Raw genomic sequence first — 15,481 nt, 5'->3', positions numbered from 1 at the left:
ATCTCAGGACAATTATTTACAAAGGTTTATTACAGCATTGAGGGGGTTCAGGGCTGGAGTCGGGGAAGAAATGGGAAGGGAGCCAAGCAGCCGGAGGACAAGGGGAACCAGGCTCCCCCTCACTGTGTGGCTCCTCTAAGGACATACACTAAGTGGCATTCCTGGCACCAAAGCACAAACAAAACGCAACAAGCAGCCTCTGCCAGTCCATCTTGGAGGCACCCGGCAGGAATGGGACGGTGGGGAAGACATCCGAAATGTTGAGGCTGTGCAAAAGAGTGCCTGAGGCCTGGGCCCCGGTAGAAGTCTGTGGGAGGGGTGGGGACTTAAAGCTTCCCCCCCACCCCCCATAGGAAGAGGGTTGGAGATCTCAGGGCATCTGCAGGTGGCTTTCAGCACCTCCTTTCCCCAGATCTTAGGGCCTGCCCTGTGGGTCTCCTATGCCTAAGGGAGCGGATCTGGAGAGGAGAAATTGTGAAGGGCGAATATTTGTCTCTGGCCTTCTGGGTTTTCCAGTGTGGGCTCTCTTCCCCTCCCCCCCCCCCCCCCCCCCCGGGTAAATAGGAGAGAACTGACTGGCAGGGAGAGGCATCGGGGACTCTGGGCTTCAGCCAAAGCAAACAGACCAGCCTTAGTCTTCTAGAAGTCAGAAGCCGCAGCCCTAGCAGGTGAAAGGAAGGGTACAAAGTAGGGTGGGGACAGAGTGGGTTTCTGGGGGAGTACTTCCTCCTGGGAGATGCAGGACTCTGAGCTTATGTGCCGGGCTCAGGAGTAGGGTGCTGGGACTCCTTTCCAGGCTCTGAAAGACAAAGAAGGCTGAAGGCCTGGCTTGGCCCGGGAGGTTTCCAGCTCCCTCCCAATTCCTTGCTTCAAAGCTCACCGCTCAGTGTCGCTCTGTCCTCCGCTTGGTCCTCAGAGTTTCCATCTTTCTGGGGTTCATCCAGGGGAGGTGGGCGCTCCCAGGGCCCCTCCAAACCCTGCCCACAAGTTAGCTTCTGCCCCACTGGAAAAAAGAGGGTACACAGATACAGGTGGAGGACCCTCCTAGTGCTGTCTGATGGCTTGAGGGCAAGCTTCCGGGAGAGACGGCGCGGCAGAACACTGGGTTGAATTCTCCCTATGACTGGCCGCGTGACTTAGTTCACAGGCACACTTCTGAAGGAAATGTTAAGTAAGAAGATCAGTGTAGATTACCTTAGAAGCTGGGCATGGTGGCGCACGCCTTTAATCATAGCACTCGGGAGGCAGAGGTAGTCGGATTGCTGTGAGTTCGAGGCCAGCCTGGTCTACAAAGGGAGTCTAGGGCAGCCAAGGCTACACAGAGAAACCCTGTCTCAAAAAGAAAAAGAAAAAGATTGCCTCAGATAACATAATACCTCCAGGAATCTGGGTGAGTAGGCTTATGCCAGTAATGCCAGCAGTCAGGAGACTGAAGCAGGAGGATTGCTTTGAGTTCAAGGTCAACCTGAGAAACAGTGTTCAGATTCAGGCCGACCTGGATTGCAGTGTGAGATCCTGCCCTCTCAATCGCCACAGGGCTGGTTCCCTAAGAGTCACTCAGGAGTGCTAGAAGTTGATGTTGCTCTTTGGATGTTCGGTAATGTGACCCAGGGCCCCCTTCCCCTTCCTGAGGGAGCAGCTGTCATCAATTTGTCTGTGTTCTGGTAGTATATGTCTCTCTCTCAGAAGGAGCTCACTCAGCCCTGCCAGCCTTCTGATGCCCTCACAACCAGAGATGCAGAGAAGAGATCCAGGTCATCTTGTCTCAGCCCAAGAACCGAAGCTTCTTCTTTTTTTTCTTTTTTTTTTTTTTTTTTTAATTCGAAACAGGGTCTCTCTGTGTAGCCTTGGCTGCCCTGGACTCACTTTGTAGACCAGGCTGGCCTCGAACTCACAGAGATCCACCTGCCTCTGCCTCTCAAGTGTTAGGATTAAAGGCGTGCGCCACCACCACCCAGCTAAGGACCAAACGCTTTAAGAGGGAGACTGCTTGTCATTCCCAAAAGCATAACGTGCACCAAGTTAAATAGATGAAACATAGCCTCTTGTGGCCTGAAAGACACAACCACGGGAGGGGATGAGGTCTTTCTGCCTAGTTGCCTGGGTGTCAGGGTCTCCTATAGGTTCTAAAGCCTCCTGTGTAGGTTTTAGATGCCTTTATCTCCAGGCTGCTGAGGTTAGAGTAGAGGCACAGACCTGACTGGCTCTTAAATCCTCGATTCTACATCTGGACACTAGAGGGCACTCTCTCACCCTTTCCTAGTAAGGAAAGAGACTAGGCTCATGATCCTGGAGAGAACAGAGAGAGAGAGAGAGAGAGAGAGAGAGAGAGAGAGAGAGAGAGAGAGAGAGAGAGAGAGAGAGGGAGGGAGGGAGGGAGGGAGGGAGGGAGGGAGGGAGGGAGGGAGGGAGGGAGGGAGGGAGGGAGGGAGGGAGGGACGGACAAGGGGGAGGGGAGGGGAGAGGGAACATGCTAGGTTCAGAACTGCAGGAAATGGAATGTTGGGTTTTCTTTTTGTCTCTGAGCCTCCTCATAATTCACTTCCGTGGGGAGAGAGTCCTTTTGGGGGGGGGGTCTATCAATTGTCCTGTGCCTTGCCTAAACTTTCAGAAAGGGATGAGCAGTGGGGAAAACCCAATCAGGTGAAGGATTAACCTAAACTAGCATGGAGGAGGGGACGGGGGGATGCCAGGTCTCAGGAGCTGGCCACAGAGGGCATCACAGGATCCTTCTGGAAGAGCCATGCCTGACCCACGGTAGCAGAAACCACAGACCACAGTCCCTTCAGCTTACCAGTCACCCTGCTGCCTTTCGGGACCTCCGCCTGGCTGTCTTCTTCCTCATCCTCCTCTTCGTCCTCATCCTCATCCTCCTCTTCATCCTCTCTTGGGTACCCCAGCTCCCGAAGCTCCCCCAGCTCATCCTCTTCCTCTGATGCCTGGTTCTCGCTCAAGTTGCTGATGGTTTGCAGGTGGGACTCAGCGATGCGCTGCACAGCTGGCAGAGGGGGACCCAGAGAGGGACAAGGGTCAGCCGAGCTGGAGGAACCACGGCTCATGCATGCAACTGAGGGAGAGGTGGTGCCCTAAGGGGCCCGCGTTTGACAGCAAAAGGCTGCATTCCACTCCACCGTGGCGGAGGGTCAAACCAAGGTGGGAACAACAGGGGTACATTTCCATCATATCTGGCTCTTAAGCCGTTCCAAAATGCTGCCCTCTCCCCCAGAGATTGGCACCAGAAACTCTCCAACACCACAGGGCACCTGGCTGGGCAAGACCAGACCAGCACGGCAACAGCTTAACATTTTCTGGCCAGGGAGCTTACACAACAGCTAGGTGCCCAGGTCCCAGAGAGTGTCTGCCAGGGTTAAGCCCAGGCAGAAGGCGCCAGGCCTCTACACCAGAGCCATTTTCCCTGACACTGTTCACAACAATCCACCTTGCTATGTCTCTCTGTCCAATCCTGCCCAGCCTCCCGGGTTCCCAAAGCAGGGACAGTTCTGAGCCTGAGGTCACAGCACTCTGCAGCCAGTGAAGTCCTTGCTGGGCAAGTGGACAGTTACGACGACGCAACCCTCGCTGTCTTGACCCATATCCCTAATCTCCCAGCTCCCTCTGCGGTGACCCAGAAAACAGCAACACACCACCACCACCACCACCACCACCACCACCACCACCACCACCACGAAGACCTGCTCAGATTCAGCCTTGGAAAGGAACAGTGTGGGCGGCTTCCCAAAGATGAAAAGCAGGGAGGGAGGGAGGGAGGGAGGGAGGGAGGGAGGGATGGGTTGGGGATTCTGGGGAACGGCAAGGTCTGAAGGAACATTATTGGGTTAAGACTGGGGTGGAGGGACTGGGGGTGTAGATCCGTTGGCAGACTACCTGCCTAGCATTTACAGACCCCTGGGCTTTGTTCCTAGCAGAAGCCTCAAATAGGAGCATATCCGTAAGGTAGAGGCAGGAGGATCAGGGGTTCAAATGCATCCTTAGCTACACAGTGATCTAAGCCAGCCTGGGCTACATAAAGATCCTTCCTCCTCAAACAGAGCAAAAGACTAGAGCAGTCAGCGAGGGGCCAGGGACTATCAGGACTTTAGAGTGGGTGAGACACTGGCTTCACCGGCCCCAGACTGGTCCCTTTGCAGTGGTCAGTGCCTCTTGGCTACTTAGTCCAACAGTGGCCCCTCCCCTTAGCAGCCCAGGGGGTAGGCTGGAAACCTCCGGTGCACTGAGCAGGGCCCTGCTCTCCTGCCAACTCAGGGACAGGCACAGAGGGCGCATTGTGTGTGCCCCATGCCCCGCCCTGCCCCCAGCTCCCAACCTACCTCTTCCCGCAGGCTGTGGGCAAGCTACTCAGGCAATAAAATCGCAATAAATTGCCCTGCCCTGGCCTTGGGGACCCGACAAAGCTTCACCTTGAGCCAACTGAGAGAGTTCTGACCTGACCTGGAAGCACCCTTTGCCCGCCTGATCCCCTGAGGCTTAGGGCTATCCACCCTTCCTGGAGGGCTCATGAATCCTGCCCTACAAAACCCAAGCCCTGACAGGCATTTTCCCTTGTCCAGAAAGCGTTAAGCTTGCCAGATAGAACCATCTTGGTATAGAGGGCCTCTGGGCTGGGGGAGAGAAGGTAACAGGCAGGCAGCTGGGGGGGGGAGAATGAGTTTTTGTGATAATAGATGTGCACAGCACCCGCGCTGGCACCCCATGAGCTCCTGTTTGCCTTAGCTCAGGTCTCTCATGCCTTCATGCCTCGCTGGGCCTTCTCCTCTCCATGTCTCAGACCCTAATAATATCCCCCTACCCGACGTCTTCCTTTTTTTTTTTTTTTGACAAGGTTTCTTTGTGTAGCCTTGGCTGTCCTAGACTCACTTTGTAGACCAGGCTGGCCTCGAACTCACAGCCATCTGCCGGCCTCTGCCTCCAGAGTGCTGGCATTAAAGGCGTGCGCCACCACGCCCAGTCCAAGTCTTTCTTTTTAAGATTCACGAACCCAGAAGGTAGGTGGTGGCACACGCCTTTAACCTCAGAACTCGAGAGGCAGAGGCACGTGGGTCTCTGTGAATTTGAGGCCAGCGTAGTCTACAGAGAGAGCTCCGGGACAGCCAGGAAAAGACAAAGAGACCCTGCCTCGAAAAACAAACAAACAAACACAAAAAGTCATCTTCAAGAACCCCAGTTGAGTTCTCTCCTGACTTGGTTCCACATCCCTGTCTCTCCCTTCCCAGACTCTGTGGATACAGCCCAGAGAGGCTAGCATAGGCAAATCTTTTGTCATCTTTTGGTTCACAAGAAATTTCCAGGCCCTAAACTCCTACCTCAGCCCACTCCCCAAGTGCAGTACCAAAGTCACGGAGGGCTGAGCCAGGGGTGTGGCTCAGCATTATAGTGTGTAGATAGTGTGTAAGACCCTGGATCCCATCCCCAGCACCTCCCCCAAAAGGACGCGGGTGTGTGTGTGTGTGTGTGTGAGGGGGCGACACTTTCCCCCTCACATTCACTCAGCCCAGAGTGGAGACGAGGCAGACTATCTAAGACAGAGTCTCATGATGGATCCCAAGTTTGCCCCAAAGTCACTGAGCATAATCTCGAACATCTGATCCCCTTGGCTCTACCTCCTGGGTGCTGCTAGGCTTACAGGCACGTGTCACCACACTTGGTTCACATGGTGCTGGTGCTGGAAGCCAGGGCCTCACGTGTGCTGTGTCCGTGCTCTACACCCCAGTCTCAAGGCCAAGTTCTTATACTCCTTGGAAATGTGCCGCTTATCTTCACGCCTGCTGTAAGCCCTGCTACACGTCCCTACGGGAAGTCCTTTCACCCTGTCACTTGTTGCACCTTCCCCCCCCCCCGCATTTTCCTGTCCTGGGAGAAGGGGAGCCATTCTCCTGGCTTCCTAGTGTCTCTCCTTGTCCCCCAGTCTTGGCAGGTGGGCCAGTGTGGGTGCAACCTGTTGACCTTGGCTGGTGCTGGGAAACTATACTAAACCCACCCACCTGGGGGAGCTCTTGGTGCATGCGCGCCCCCTCCCCTGCCCCCAGCACCAAGAGGAGGGGGGACAGGCCAGGAAGGGCCACCAGAGGGGTGGCTAGGCCACTGGAACCTAGTTAGGAAGAGGCACACTTGCACACGCTCAGCACACTCACGTGCACCTGCTCTTCCTTCAGACGTATCTCCCACAGCTCCCTGGGCAGAAACCAAACCTCCGGCTGTCCCTAAAACCTAGATTCACACCACCAGCCCTTTGCACACCGCCTTCCTTTTGCCTGTCTTTTCTGGCCTGTCGATTCCATGAGCCTTAGTACTGTCCCTCCTGCAAACTCTCCCTGACCCTTAGAAGCAAAGGACCCTGCAGGCCAGGGAATAAACTACTCATTCCCCCCCCCCCCATTTCTTTATGAGACACGGTCTTGCTGTGTTGTCCTAGCTAGCCAGGCATTCACTGTGTGGCCCAAGCTGACCTCCATAGCAGTTTTCCTGCCTCTGCCTCCTAAGTGCAGGGATTACAGGCATGTGCCACCAAGTATGGTGTGTGTGTGTTGGGGAGGGGGAGTGTTTTCATTTGGGATGTTTGTTTGTTTGTTTGTTTGTTTGAGATAGGGTCTCACTGTGCAATTCTAGCTGGCCTGGCATTCTCTCACAGACCAAGTTTGCCTTGAACTCACAGATACACGCCTGCCTCTGTCTCCAAAAGGCTGAGATTACAGAGCTCTGTGCCACCATATTGCCTTTTTTTTTTTTTTTTAAATCAGGGCTGTAAGCCAGGTATGGTGGTGCATGCCTGTGATGCCAGCACCCAGGAGGCAGAGACAGGCTGATCTCTGTGAGTTCAAGGCCAGCCTGGTCTACCAAGGAAGTCTAGGACAGCCAAAGCTACACAGGGAAACCCTGTCTTGAAAAACCAAACCAAACAAACAAACAAAACCAGGACTGTAAGCAGGGGCCCGATGCCCTATGTATGTCATTCAAGAGCTCTTCCACTGAGCTACGCTGTGAGCCTACCAAAAAAAAAATATTACTTATCTTTTTCGCCCAGTGCCCACCACTGACACCTGGCAATATGTGACAGGAATGGTGCCCTGACAGGAAATCAGACAAAGGAGAGTCCAAGATGCACAACCCTGCAGCCTGTGCAGGGTTGTGGAGCCAGAGGGCAAAGCAAAGGGTGAGCTTGGCCCAGTAGAGACACCCCCAGAGTGTCTCCCCTCAATGCGCCTCGTCCTGTGGGGCTACCCAGCTTTCCCTTTCAACCTGTCAGCCTACTGTTAAGACCACAGCTGCCCTTTCTCTGCCCCTGACATTTCCTCTTCCTCCCCCATGTCAGCCCAGCTGCCTGCCTCCAGGAGAGCACATGACAGATGGAGGACTAGGGTTGGTACCTTTCAGCGATGGGGGAGTGTAGGCACAGGGGTTGGGTCTCTTCGACTTCGGGTGGTGGCCCTCTCCAGAGGTTCTCTACAGGGAAGAGGCGGCTGAAGTGAGCTCCCCAGAGACCCCCTCCCTTGCCCTCCCTCCAGTGGGGGCAACTCTGCTGATAGAGCACAGGACACATAGGCCACGCAGAAGCCTGGCTCAGAGCCGGACCCTCCGTCATGTGCTCCCTACCCCACTAAGAGAGAGGGTGACGTGGAGAACAGGATTTTCCCAAGAAGATGGGGTGGATATGTTAATATGTCCTGTGATGGCCTAGGTTGGCTCTGAGAGCATCTGTCTGCCCCACCCCACAGGGCCCAGCCAAGTGTCCTTCCAGCCACCCCAGGAAACTCACCTGGTGGGGAGACGCCTCCTCCTCTAAGAAAAGCCACCAGGCAAACACCAATCATGACCAAGGAGGAAGAGAAAAAAGAATCAGGTTACTTTCCCCAAAGCCTCAGTCTTCGGGACAGCAAAAGTGTGCCCTTCCCTCCTGGTGCCAACAGGTGCCAAGAGAGTAAACCAACCCAGCTGAATTGGCCTTCCAGGCCTCCAGTCTCCAGCCAGACCCCCCTGTCTCATGGGGGCCCTCAGAGAGCTGCGGGGGGGTGGGTGGGGGGTGGACAGGTGCCTTACCTGGCGAGGAATGCTCTGAGAGCCGGAACAGCATGGCGGGGGTCGGTCTCCTGCGCCGGATCTAGGGAGATGGAAGAAGGGAGCAAGGTAAACACCCTATAGGGCCCTCAGCATCTCCTTTACCAGCTGGAAACAGGGCTTTAGAGACCTCAGGGAGCCTGTGAATCAAAGGCAGCTCACTCAATCCCTTCACTTCACAGGGATGAAAAGTCCGAGGCTTAGAAAAGGTTCAGCAATGTGCTCAAGGTCACACAGCACACACTGGATCCAAAGGACTAGAAAAACCACCCACTGACTCCAGTCCACAGCTACCATAGAAAGCCCTCTAGAAGCCAAAAGTGGTGACAAGTCCTACTGTCAGCGTGGGCACTCTGAGGGAGGTACCCATGACCCTTGCCCACCAAAGGTCAGCTCAAGTGCTGGGCTCAGCTGCAGAAGAGGTCCGAGGCTGCTACTGCAGGCACCTCCATCCGTACCTGAGGCTCAGGTGTGGGCCTGAGCCCCTAAGACATCCAAGGGTCTACTGGAGTCTCTAGGGGTTTGAATCTGGGCCCCGGCACATTCTTTCTCAAGCTGTGGAGATCTTTACCCAGATCTCATGAAAAAAAAAAAAAAGTAAAACTGTTCTCCTGGCCCACCCCTAGCTTGGCAATCAGACCAACTGTCAGTTAATTAGGTCCCCTTGGAGCTCCAGGGAAATGCAGAGAGGCCCAGGTAATTGAAGCCGAAGTGGTTGTTGCCAAAAACTGCTTAGGCCCAGGCTTCAGCCCACCCGAACCAAACACCCCAAGAAGGGCTTTGCCCAATTCTCCACACCTTCTTCAGAGCCAGTGGCATCTCAGCAACAAGTGTCCTTGCTAGGTCGAGGAGTAACAGCCCTCTGCCCCCACCACCTCACCACTCCACAATCCCTCCCACCCCCCACCCCCGCCCCGCACACCTTTGTAGGTCTCCCAACCCCCAAAGAAGGTTCAACTCTCTGATCCAGAAAGTAGTCACAAACAACGTTCTGGGGACCCCCAGACCAGGTCTATAGGGCGAAACCGTGGTCCTCTAGACCCTAAGTGGTTGAAGTGACATCGTCAGACGCCTGAGCTGTTTGTGCCCATAAGGGTGCCACCAGGGTGACGTGGTCCCCGTGGGAAATGGGCTAGCCTAGCGGGGCTATGTAAGGGCCAAAAGAGCGGTCCCTCGAGCAGACTGCCTCCGGACGCTCACTGCAAGAATTCTCCCGCCCCAAGATCGGCTCAAAGGTCTTGGGGAGAAAAGTTACTAGGAGCCTCCAGCGAACTCCCCGTCCTGTGGGGCCCCTGGCCAGCAGTCCAGGGCAGGATTCACCAGGGGACCGGCCGGGCTGTGTGGTGAGGGCGCTATGTGAATGGGGCTCGGCCCCCTTACCATCTCCACCTGGCGGGGGTCGAGCTGGCTTGGGGGAGCGGGCACAGAGAACTGGATCTTCTTTCGGTCCATGGCGGGCTGCGCGCTCCTGGGGTGTAGGGCTGAACCCTGCCCGGCTGTCCGGAGCTACTGTTGGCGCGTGGTGCGCGGAGGAGGAGCAGTGTCCTCGCACCCAGGAAAATCCCGCGCTCCGCGAGGGCTGGAGGACTAGACCGCGGGGCTCGCCTGTAGCACCGGGCTCGGCGTCCCCAGCTTAGGACTCACAGTCCCCGCGCCTCGGCTGCGCGCTACAGGGTTGGGGCGCGGAGCTCCGGCTCCCGGCCTGCGCTCTTCGCGGGTCTCAGCTGCCCCTGGCCTCACTCCACCAGCTTCAGTCTGCTCTCCCTCGGTCTTCTTCCTCTCCGCGCCTCTGCCTCTGCAGGCTGCACCCCACGGGTCCCAACCCTGGGGTCCCAGCCCGTCCCCTCCGCCAGGGACTGGCGCCCAGGCGTTCGGAGGGAGGGCTTAGGGGAAAGCGGCCAATGAGCATCGAGAAGCGTGTTCTCCCAGGGCTGGAAGGAGGGTGTGGAGTGAGAGCTAAGGCCAGGGGAGCGGCCCGGCCCCCCCGCCCCCCGCTGTCTCCCCAGAAGTCGGTGTTGCATTATTGATGGAGTCCAGGCGTGAAGCTAAAGGAGAGGGGGGGAGGGCAGAGGCAGCTGGAGCCAGGACTCTGGCCTTAACCGCTTCGGGCCCCTTCACCGCCCCCCACGCACCTCCCCGCACCCTCCCCCCGCCCCCCGTGCGGAACGTAGAGTTTTAAGGGAGGCCTGTGAGGTCGAGAAGAGAGTGCCAACATGTCACGCTGTGAATGGGGGTGTCCTAGAAAGCGAGTGTGAGAGAGGTGTGCGAGGGAGGACACCTGTCAGTCATCGTGGTGGGGAGTGTGTGCAAGTGGATACCAGAGGCCTGGAGTGCTATAGCTGGCGAGGGTGGGGGTCAGTGTGGTGCGAGTGAGTGTGTCTATGTAAGTGTGTCAGAGTGTCAAAGATGCGGGTGTGAGTGGCAGCGTGTGGGAGGACTGCGTGCGTGCGGGGGAGGGTGTGGGTGTGGAGGAGGATGTCAGAGGCTGTCAAGGTGATGGGCAAGTGGTGCCAGCTTGTGGGGCGGGCGGGGGGCGGGGGCTGTGCAGGAGAGGGGCTTGAGGCTGAGAATGTGAGAGGGGAGAGGAGGGGCATGAGTCCCTGCCACAGTGTACCCAGCATTCACGTGTCTCCTGCCTTTTCTCCTCATCTACTGAGGGAGGGGACAGAACCAGCCCAGGGGGCAGAGTTGGGGGGCTGCCTTACCAGTACACGTGCCATCACGTGTGTGGGCTTGGTGCGTTGGAGAACAGAGACGGGGGAAGAGAGGTGCGTGATGATCGTTCTGAGGTGCCAGCCTCTTCTGCAGAGGTGTGTGTGTGTGTGTGTGTGTGTGTGTGTGTTATGGAAGAGAGGGGCTGCTTTGTGGGTTAAGTCCTGCTGTTTATGTGTCCGAACCCTTGAGTCTCTGCAGGAACTGGCACTACCCTCTGTAAGGCTGGCAAGAAGGACTGAGCACCTCTCTGTAGTGCCCAGGAGGAGCGTGTGTGGACCTGTGCCTGTGTGTGCCCTCCTGGGGTTCTGTTTGTGTTGGCTGTCTTCTCAGCTGGTCACTCTCAGGCCAGGAACAGCAGGAACCCTCTCCACCACACCCCTAACTCCACCAGCAACTTTTCCACTCCCAGCCCCAGCGCTCTGCCCCTGGGGTAGACTGGGAGGCCAATGCAGTCTTATGGAAATGAGGTCAGGGGCATGCCGTTCTGCCCCAGACTCAGTGTCCTTTGGGGCATGAGACTGAAGTGTGTGCCAGGGGCTGAGATTTGCTCTTGGGAATAGTATGTCCTGGTGGCCAGGTCCCACATCCTCTAGCCCAGGCCTGGCCACTGCTTGTTGACTTACACATATTTTCTGGGAAACAGGCCCATGATAGTTTGCTGTCCCTGAGTCCTGGGCATCTCTGCCAGTTTCTAGCTTGCTCCAGGACCCCTCTTCCAAATGGGGTGCAGTGGGGAACGACAAAGCCCAGGGTGTTGGTATGCTGAGAGGTTAAAGAGGGGTTCGGCCAAGCAGTACCTGGGCAGCCTTTAGGCCAAAGGTAAGAGACTGGCGCTTTCCCTAGCAGGGTGCACGGAGAAAGGTAGATCAAAGGGGACAGTGGACAGGGATGGAGCCCTGACCCCCAGTGGGACCTGGAGACTTCTGGGAACACCAGTGCCCATTAGAAACTTCTGGGAACACACTGGTTTGACCCGAACAGTCAAGAAGGATTACCCCCATGGTGGTAGGGGTAATTTATTCCCAAAAGATGGACCTTTGGGGACAGTGGGTGGTCCTCACCTCTTTGGCCAGCTTGTCTGGGTATAACGCCTCTGGCTCCTCAACCTTGCAATCATGAAAGGCAGAGAGATGTTTGTGCAGAGGTCAGGCAGAAGGGGAGGGACACAGAACTAGGAGGGACTTGGGTGGGGGGGGGAGGGTTGTGGAGAGAGCTGAGGAGACAAAGGGAAGTGAAGAGGAGAAAGCCTCATGACAGAAAGGCAGGAGACAGAGATGGAGAGAGAGTAAAAATAGCTCCGCATTAAGATAATTGCAGCTCACAGCTCTGCCCTCCGTTAGGAATTAAATGAGGTTTTATTACTTTGATTTTTCTCTCCTGGATCCTACGCGACTTCTCAGGAACTTGGGGAAAAGTTTTTCTGGTGGGCGGCCAGGTGGCGGAGGCTGCGTGGGTGACAGGGAGGAAGGGAACAGGGAAGTGGGGAGGGAGGGGCAGGGGCAAGGGGTGGGTAGAGCCTGGTGGGGGTGGCAGAGCCCAGCAAGGGTTAGAGGAGGGGGCCACTGGACAAACAGGTGGGAGAGCTGAGAAGCCAGCGTGACTTCCATTCACTTCGCCTCGGAATTAATCATATGCAAATGAGATGTAAAAATAATATGCCACTCCTGGGTTATTATTCTCGAGTTGGAAGAACAGGCGGTGATGTCCAAAGAACAATTATAAGACCTCATTTGACTTGCTTTTCTGTTTGCTCGGACTGACAAGGTTTTATAGTGGTCCTTTCCTTACCTCACTGGGTCTGAGCACACTGTTTTGAGGCAAGGTTCTTCCTGATACTTTCTTTCTTTCTTTTTCTTTTTTTTTAACCAGTCCCTGCCACACAAGCATCCATTACACCCTTCTCTGGAAGACGACTGTTGGGAAGGTGCCGTGAGGCCTTTGCCCTCCTTGGAGGGAGGTGAAAAAGCGCAACCAAGTATTTTTCCCTTCCTCAATCCAAAGCACATAAATTCACACGGACAAACAAAACCCAAACAGAATCGAACAGCCCCCTGGATAGGAATCTCAGCCCCCCCCCCCCCCCATGCTTAGCGTGTGAGCTTAGTTTCTTTGCGTCTCCTCGCTTCTGTATACTTCAAAAGCCCATCTTGTGCAGCGGCTGGGATGATTCCACGCGATAAAAATGTAAGCCCCTGCTCTAGTTCAGACACCTGGACGCTTTCAACGGCTGCCTTGACCTTCCCCCGCCGCTTTAGAGATGAAGTTTTCTGAACGGCCAGAAGGTGGCGGAATGGGCCAAGGTTCGGGCTGCTGCACCGCTGGCTGCCAATGTGGGTCTGTTGTTGGGCACCGCACAGGTGACCTTGGCACCGCTGAGCAGAGCTGGAACTGGAAAGAGTGGCATGTGGCGGCTGAAAGGGAAGTCCCGGGAAGCAGCCTCAGAGAGGCTGGGGGAGCTAGCTGCGTGTAAAGGGCTAGCTTTCCCTGACACGAAGGGGAAAGGAAGAGAGCAATCGAGGAAGGGAGAAGGGAGAACAATTGAAAGCAAAAAGAGGTCAAGCCTAATCTTTGCCAAGGCGATAGTGAACAGTCACTTGAGATATTCGTTCGTCTTTTTTTTTCTTTTTTTTTGGGGGGCGGTTGAGACAGGGTTTCTCTGTGTAGTCCTAGCTGTCCTGGACTCGCTTTGTAGACCAGGCTGGCCTTGAATTCACAGCGATCCACCTGCCTCTGCCTCCTGGGATTAAAGGCGTGGCCACCATGCCCGGCCTTTGCATTCATCTTCTTATCCAGCCATCCATTTTATCACCACTCAATATATTCCTATTGGTCTTGTGTGAGGGGGAAAAAAAAACTTTACAAACAACAGAATGTAATAGTTTCCGGCACAACGTTTCAATGGACTTTTGAACTATATTTAAAGATTTATTTTTATTTATGTGTGTGACTGCTCTGCTTGCTTGTGTGCCACCTATGCGCAAGGCCACAAGAAAGGTGGCTGAACCCCTGGAGTTACAGCTGTAAGCTGGCATCTGGGCGCTGGGAACCAAACCCTGGTCCTTTGCAAGATCAGCAAGTGGCTTTCTGTTGTGGTTTGGTTTGGTTTTGGTTGGTTTTTCAAGACAGATTTCTCTGTGTAGCCCTGGATGTCCTAGAACCAGCTCTGTAGATCAGAGATCTACAGATTCAAAGATCCACCTGCCTCTGTCTCCTGAGTGCTGAGGTTAAAGGTGTGCACCACCACGCCCAGCTCCTGAACAGCAAGTGATTTTAGCTTCTGAGCCATCTCTCTAGCCCTTACTATTATTTTGAGGGCCCTGGTTGACCAAGAACTCACTATGTAGACTAGGCTAGCCTTGAACTCTCAGAGATTCTCTTGCCCTGTCTGGCTCAATCTCCCCCCTACCCCCCCCCCCCGTCCTGTTTCTATGGGAATCAAAGCTCTTTTTAAAAGTTTACTATTTTAAAAAAGATTTATTTATATATTATACATACAGTGTTCTGCCTACATGTACATCTGCCCAGAAGAGGGCACCAGATCTCACTGTAGATGGTTCTGAGCCACCATGTGGTTGCTGGAAATTGAACTCAGGACCTCTGGAAGAACAGACAGTGCTCTTAACCTCTGAGCCATCTCTCCAGCCCCAGGTTTAGTGTGTGTGTGTGTGTGTGTGGTCTACTTGGGCACTATCTGCATGTAGTGCCAGAAGAGGGCGGCCGCACTCCTCGAGTTATAGACAGTTGTACGCCGACATGTGGTTGCCGGGAATTGAACCTAGGTCCTCTGAAGAAGCAGCCAGTGCTCTTAACTCCTGAGCCGTCTCTCCAATCCAAAAATCAAAGCTCTTCATGCACTATTTTAAGATGTGTCCTCTACATGATGGGTCTTTACCCTGGAATCTGAGGTACTGTATGGGAGATGAATTGAGGAATAAATGAATAAATAAATGCATAAGTTGTATACACTAACAAGGTTTTTTTTTTGGTGTTTGGTTGTTGGTTGGTTTTTTGTTTGTTTGTTTGTTTTTTGAGACAGGGTTTCTCTGTGTGGCCTTGGCTGTCTTGGACTTGCTTTGTAGATTTTTTTTAAAAAAAGATTTGTGTATTTTGGGGCTGGAGAGATGGCTCAGAGATTAAGAGCACTGGCTGCTCTTTCAGAAGTCCTGAGTTCAATTCCCAGCAACCACATGGTGGCTCACAACCGTCTATAATGAGATCTGGTGCCCTCTTCAGATGGGGAGGCACGCATGCAGGCATAGCACTGTATACATAATAAATAAATAAATCTTTTTTTAAAAAAGATTTGTGTATTCATTTTTTAAAATGTATATGAGTGCTTTTATGCACACCAGAAGAGGGCACCAGATCACATTATAGATGGTTGTGAACCACCATGTGGTTCCTGAGAATTGAACTCAGGACCTCTGGAAGAGCAGCCAGTGCTCTTAACCACTGAGCCATCTCTCCAGCCCGTTTTTTTGTTTGTTTGTTTTTGTTTCGTTTGGGGTTTTGTTCTGTTTTGTTTGTTTTTCTTCTGTTTGGACACTGAACTAGGCCCTGTCTATGCAGTGTCTCACTGAATTCGCTAAGATAGTCCCATTTTATAGATGGGACAACTGACGCTTCAAAGGCTTCAGCAGCTTATGCCCGGAGCCTCGTCCAAAGAAAAGACAGTTCTAGTCAGCACGGTGCTCCG

The 15,481-nt window shown here is 54.3% G+C and overlaps 1 protein-coding gene across 2 annotated transcripts; it reads right to left on the bottom strand.

The window, feature by feature from the left end:
- Positions 1-10: 10 nt before the first annotated feature.
- On the bottom strand, positions 11-9,966 carry PPP1R1B (protein phosphatase 1 regulatory inhibitor subunit 1B). Of its 2 annotated transcripts, none has more exons than XM_084751134.1 (7): positions 9,451-9,966; positions 8,053-8,113; positions 7,772-7,794; positions 7,383-7,458; positions 2,795-2,998; positions 881-1,003; positions 11-799 (listed from the first exon to the last, which is right to left on the bottom strand). In XM_084751134.1, exons 1-7 carry the CDS (start codon positions 9,520-9,522, stop codon positions 753-755), a joined length of 606 nt encoding a protein of 201 aa, XP_084607260.1. In that variant the 5' UTR covers positions 9,523-9,966; the 3' UTR covers positions 11-752. The 2 variants fall into 2 exon arrangements, with proteins under 2 accessions (XP_084607260.1, XP_084607261.1); XM_084751135.1 differs by lacking the exon at positions 9,451-9,966 and adding an exon at positions 8,869-8,891.
- Positions 9,967-15,481: the final 5,515 nt, after the last annotated feature.

The sequence above is a fragment of the Acomys minous genome, assembly GCF_964271855.1.
Source record: "Acomys minous genome assembly, chromosome: 12".
Lineage (NCBI taxonomy): Eukaryota > Metazoa > Chordata > Mammalia > Rodentia > Muridae > Acomys > Acomys minous.
This window is presented reverse-complemented; position numbering and strand designations above follow the sequence as displayed.

What these genes read in the sequence shown, in the direction of transcription:
- PPP1R1B (XM_084751134.1), bottom strand. Translation starts at nt 9,522, where the DNA reads ATGGACCGAAAGAAGATCCAGTTCTCTGTGCCCGCTCCCCCAAGCCAG. An exon ending in ACCCCCGCCAGGTGGAGATG is followed by an intron (nt 8,114 to 9,450) that starts GTAAGGGGGCCG and finishes CCATCTCCCTAG; the next exon opens with ATCCGGCGCAGGAGACCGAC. An exon ending in GAAAGGCAGCAGGGTGACTG is followed by an intron (nt 1,004 to 2,794) that starts GTAAGCTGAAGG and finishes TCTTTTTTCCAG; the next exon opens with TGGGGCAGAAGCTAACTTGT.